This window comes from Atta colombica, unplaced genomic scaffold, assembly GCF_001594045.1.
Source record: "Atta colombica isolate Treedump-2 unplaced genomic scaffold, Acol1.0 scaffold216, whole genome shotgun sequence".
Classification (NCBI taxonomy): Eukaryota; Metazoa; Arthropoda; class Insecta; order Hymenoptera; family Formicidae; genus Atta; species Atta colombica.
The window spans coordinates 615,620-621,769 of NW_017259312.1; the positions used below are offsets into that span (position 1 = coordinate 615,620).

At 42.0% G+C, this 6,150-nt stretch overlaps 1 protein-coding gene across 1 annotated transcript in view; it reads left to right on the forward strand.

The window, feature by feature from the left end:
- The window catches only part of LOC108687804 (neurogenic locus protein delta), a 42,201-nt gene that overhangs the window by 26,930 nt on the left and 9,121 nt on the right, over positions 1–6,150 (forward strand). Inside the window, exon 4 of the mRNA XM_018193770.1 lies at positions 503–754. Coding sequence (XP_018049259.1) covers positions 503–754 — 252 coding nt within the window. The remainder of the gene's footprint in view (positions 1–502; positions 755–6,150) is intronic.

Here is a 6,150-nt window from a genome sequence, read left to right on the forward strand (position 1 = left end):
TCTCTCTACTTCTCTCTACTTCTCTCTCCCGGAGGCCGATGCACTTCGATCGCATCATTGGGTGCAGCGGTGCACCTCGTCGCTCTGCCCCAGTGCCGTGGTTACCTCGACTAATTACTATCACATCGCGTTTCATTGTTGCAAACGCACCGTTAATTTGGCGATTAATACATTGATTTCTATTGATGTGTATCTACTCTATAAAATCTTCAAAGTAAAATCTAATTTTTGTTTCTCAAGAGTGACAAAGAGTGACAATTGAGCCAGTGAAAAAGAGTGATTCGGTTATCAATGTTTAAATGTGAATTCTTTGATGATAATATTCGAGAATAACAACAGCGATACATTTCTAATTTAATATAACATTTCTAAGTTAATATAAAAAGGATTAATATATACAGGATGCCTTACTTGTAGCTTAAGATACGATATAAGATATAAAGAAATTTTGAGTAGTTGGATCGAAGTCACTCAAACAGAACATGATCTTTTGGTTTTCCAGAGAAAGTATTGATCATGCGATTGACCACCCAGAAGTGGCTGGACGTTGATCCGGATTGGACCGTGGACGACTTCGCGAGTGCACACTCGCGAATAGAGTACGAATATAGGGTGACTTGCGCGCCGCACTATTACGGCAAGGGTTGCGAGGACCTATGCCGACCGAGAGATGACAACTTTGGCCACTATAGTTGCAGCCCAAGTGGCGAGCGCGTCTGCCTCACTGGTTGGAAAGGCGACTATTGCAACACCCGTAAGTACTATTTATCATTCTGATATAACCGCACCGTATTTTAGCGGTAGCGCGACACACTGGCCGCTATTTATTTTCGTGTTCTCACGACTGCACGCGCGCATCAGACATTTGTCCTATCTTTTCTCAGTTTGATTAGTAACGATAATAACCTTAGACTAAAAAGAAGAACCTACTGGATAAGAGCTAATAAATAATCAGTGATAAATAAATCATGATGTGATTATAAAAGGAAATAATTAAAGACTACGACTGTTTGTACTATTATATTCTCCCGAACGCAATCTCGCATTTCTTCCAAGGATTTTGCGAGGCACGCGGTTATTAACAGGCAACGTTGCTGCCTCCGCGTTCCCTACCGACGTCGAATATGCACGCTACCTCGGTAAACGACGATACTCTCGCGAATCGGCCGGCGCGGCGCGACTCGCCGAACCGTTCCTATCCTCGTGTTCTCTCTCGCTCCGCGTTCTTTCAAAGCCCGGCATCTCTCTCTGTGAAGGAGAGGCCCAGTGCAATCCGGTGGTGGTGCGCTGCAGCGCGGTGCGGCGCGGTGCAGCCGAGACTTCGAAGCGTGCAGCAGCTTCCCACGCTTGGCTCGCGCGTGTGCGAGTATCTCCTCTCTCTCTTCCACTCCCTTTCCTTCGTCCGAGAGCTCTCTTTCTTTATTCTTCTCCATCGACTCGATCCTGCGGCATCTCTCTCTTTTTCACTCTCTCGTACCTGCGAGCCGACCGCGACCTAATCCGTGTGCACGTGTAATGATCCGAGATTGTGTGAAGGAGGTGAGGGGGCAAAATCTGCCTTCGTGTGTGGCTCTCTCTCGCTCGCTCGCTCTCTCTCGCTCGCTCGCTCTCTCTATCTTTTTCGATCTTTCTCTTATTCTTCTCTCTTTCATTCTCTCTTTCTGCCGAGAGTCCGCGCGAGTCGAATGGAACGGCCGTGTCTGTTACCGGAGTCACAGTCATCGATGTCGGAGCTCCTGGCCTCTGATGTGTAGGTTCGCACCTGGTCCAACTATGTCTGACCTGTACGTACAAGGTACGTACAAAGGTGGTTTTATTCACGAAAAGGGCTTTACTAGCTAGTTTTGGTCTTCATTCAGTAAATCCAAGACTCGTTTTCAGATTATGTCGAATTGTCTGACCGGACAAAAGCTCCCTGACTGTGCTGAGTGTCCTCAAATGTCTTCAAATTTCGCAAAGAATGCGAGGAAAAATTTGGGAAAAAGGCAGGGTATCGTTCTGTCTGCTTCATACTAGAACTGGAGTTTATATAACTTCAATTATAGAATCAAATCATTATTCCAAATATTGTTTTAAAATAATATAACTTGTATATTTTTACTTGTATTTTATATAAAAGATAATATAAGTATCATAAATGTGTTTTCTATGTATATATTTTTGTATGTTTTAAAAAATATTCGTAGTTTCCATATCGATGATAATTCTATTTACATATTAATATATGAATCGATTAATGTCTCCGCTTGAATCATGTTCCTCGAGGTTTCCACTTTCCCACGAGTTTTCCTCGTTTATGCCAATTCTAAGATCCCGAATTCCAGACTCTCGAATCCGATTAAAGTGAAAGATCGATCGTAGGCGAAGTCTCCCCGTGTGTGGGGCCCGTCAGTCCCCGGTCGTTGCACTCGACGCCGACTGCTCGTGGCCGCCGCGATCGACAAAGTTCGCGCGTCGATTACTAATGGACTACTTTTCATTTCGTGGATATTCCTCACTATCGTTCGACGAATCAGTTATTCGAGCGATCTTTTTGAACTACTCTTTTAGAACTTGTATCGTATGCTGAATTCTTTGATATTGGAAATAGAACGATTTAAGAGAATTTAGAAATTTAATACAGCTAAGCGGTCTTCGTCAACATCTTTCTTTTAATTCGCATTACTTTTTTTTGGTAGCAGAAAAAGCAAGATTACAAAAAAAAAATTGATTTTGAAACGCATTTAATGAGGCGGAAAAAAACTTGATTGTCCGTTACCACAATATTCCTTACGATTATACAGTTTAACGGAGAAGCGGCAAAATCACTGTCGCGCTCTCGCTCGATGAGCAGTCGGCCGCAAAACGTCAGGAAGTACAACGATATAAATCACGAATGGCAGACTCTCCTTCGGAACGAGTCTCGCGAGAACACAAAAGGACTTTCACTTCTTCAGAATCTTAAAACGGCGATAATCTTGCATTCGATTTTGCTGCTTCCGCGATCTTGTATCTTTTCGAATCTTAAATCTTTTCACATTTTTTTAATACGTCTCCGTTATACATTATCGTTCGATGTTAATCTTCTAGATTATTGCTGTACAGAAATTTAATACTGTATTATTATGATGCTGTACTTTGCAGGTGAATTTTGGAAAAAGTTGTTATCGAAGATTGATATCGTAAATTCATCAATATACTTTTTGCTTGTTTGGAACTGTTTTATTATATATATATATATATATATATTGTCAATTTTTCTCCAATTATTTGGATTAGACATGAGGGTATTCACATTCCTTCGTCTAATCCAAATCGATAACAGAAAGTACTCGTCATCGGGCATACTCGCGACTGAATTGTCGCGGCCACACTGTCGAACATGCATTTTTTCTGCAACGAGTTCGATCGCACATGACGAAGGGTTAACTCCTCTTTATCTCGTTAACCCCATGGTGAGAGGGGTGATTCGGTTCGTAGATTCAGAATAGGCGATTGGGTAAGCAGTCGGACTCTTTCGGGGGTGCCAATACGAAGGCGTTATATAGGGGTTGTTGGCGGGCGCACAGAGAGAGAGCAGCTGCAACGCGCGAACGAGCAGGCCTGAGCGAGTTGGGCCCTGACAGCTGCACCGAGAGGACGGTGCTTTAACTAACAGCTGCTCTGGACTCGTGCTCGCAGTCCACGTACATTCCGGCTTCTCTATCCCCCCCTTTTTTTCTTCCCTCCCTTCTTATCCAGTTTTTGTTCACCTCTCGGTGAACAACGCGGCACTTTTCCAAATGTAATACCTTCGGTATTACCTTTTATCTTTCAGTCTACCTGACTGAAATCGGATTATATATATATCAATGTGGTATAGATTTAGCTTGAGACGACTTAGACTTTAACAACATAATCGTTAAATAAAGCGGACAGTAATAATGGTTTTGAGGATATGTTACTCAACCCAAAATTGGTATCGGTTTTTGCCTAAAAACTTGGCCACAATAGATGTGATTTCCGGTCGTCAAAAGACTAATTCTTACAATCCCCTTATAAGTGACTTCACGAGTCAACGAAAAATTTTGAATCCTGCTTATATATATTTTATATCCTATAGAAAAATGTGCCGGTATTCTTCTTTCATCTGACTTCTAACTATTCGCGTGGACTACATTTAGCAGGTATTTGTCACAATGCGGCAGCAGGTATCCCAAGAAATGGTGACAATCATTCATTCTTGTTAAAGAGAAAAAAAGAGATTTTTAAGGGAAGAAATGGGTTGACAATACCGCTGCTACCAAGGGGTCGGAGCTGATGACCATTTCGAAGGGAAATCGGTAACCATGGATCAGGAAATCAAAAGTACGTTGCGAAACTGGGGGAATTCGGGATGTAACACTGGTTGTGTAGCGATGTGTGTTTTTCTGTCTTTCTTTTTTCATGCCCTCTGCTCAGGGATCAAGCAGGTTTAAAAAGAACCGATGCGCAAAAGCCGGCAGATTCATTGAGAAATGATACTTGTGAGTGTGTTATATGTTAACCTGTCCTGTCTATTCAACATATGATCTTACTATAATATTCAATATATTTTATTCGTTCTATTCGTTCATGTATAATAATTTTTTCAAACTTTATTGCTTATACGGATGATTAATCTATTTATTAGTTTATCTTGTGTATCTAAAATTTGTTCATATATATCATGTGTTTGAATATTTAAAGGAAGTACGAAATCCGAAAATTTAAACGAACAAGCTCTGAATTGCTGATCACCGTTTGCAATTTTCAAAATACAATTTCAATTAGCATTTAAAATATATGATATGAAATAACAGCTAATATACAACAAAATATAATAGACGAATATTAATTAATTAATTAATTAATTAGGTCAACTTTGAAAATGAAAACAAATTAGCTAACATTGACTAATTAATAACTTCAATTGATAATAAAGTTAAATGAGAATGAATAATTATTATTATTATTTCGTTTCATTGTTGCACCAGTCTGACCTAATAAGTAATAACCAGTTTCAATCGTTGCAGTGTTTTACAAGGCCTACGGAATATAAATCACAATTGTATTATACACAAATACTTAATTACACATAATTTTATTAGATGTTTATTGTGTTGATATGCAAGGACTTATCAATATTCTGTTAAGATTTTACAATGGTTAATTTGAAAAATACGATTGTTAAAATATCGCATCGACTGAAATACGGGAGAATCTTCGACGTCTTCTTCTCAGCTTCTTAGAACACTTCGGTCGGCTTGGAGGACCAAGTGTTCCGCGAGAGGAGAACATGCGGCGAATTTATAGCCCACCTCGCAAGATTTTATCTCGAAAAATCGCATGGCCGCAAATCGGTCGTAAATAATCCTCGAAGGGCAAGATTTGTCGCGGCTTACAAGATTTGTTTAGTCACTGGCTTCTCCGTCGCACCTTCCTCACCGCTAGGAAGAAAAGGACCTTTCTTCCCTTTTCATTCGGCAACGATACGGCGAAAAGGTGGTACACTTGAGGAGAAGAAGGAGGGGGAGAGGGGGGAGGAGAATAAAGAGAAGAAGGAAATGGTAGAGGTAGGGAGGGTCGCAGTGGAATCTCTGCGATTCGGTCGTTCGTCGACGATACACCGGCGCGGCGCGGCGGCTGGAGAGGGTACAAGGAGAAGAGACGATACCGCGGCGGCTTCGATGGCGGGGCCGAGGGGGGTCGTATCTCTCGTTCTCCGCTCTATAAATACCATACTCCTTAGCGCTCAGCCTGTGCCATGCCATACCGCGCTGCGCCATGCCATGCCATGCCGTGCCGTGCCGTGCCGAAGTCCGTCCGTCCGTCCATCCGACCGGCCATGGCGAATAAGAGAGTCGGGCCGTTGCGCTCGGTGCCAAGGTCACGCGGCCCTCGTGCTGCTGCTGGCCCTGCTCGCCGGCCGGCCCTGCTTCATCGAACCGTGTCGGAATAGTCGAACTGCCGCCCTCAACCCCTTCATTCACCAGTATCGAGTGTACCGGGAGATTTTTCCTTTCAATTTTTAACCTGATTTCGATGAACGCGACGCCGTTGGCAAAATCATTATTTTTCGAACGTTTCACCAGAATGGTGAAATTTAATTAATTCTATGTGGTAATAACGATAATATGATTGATGATGCTGTTCTAATAATCTTTCTTACAT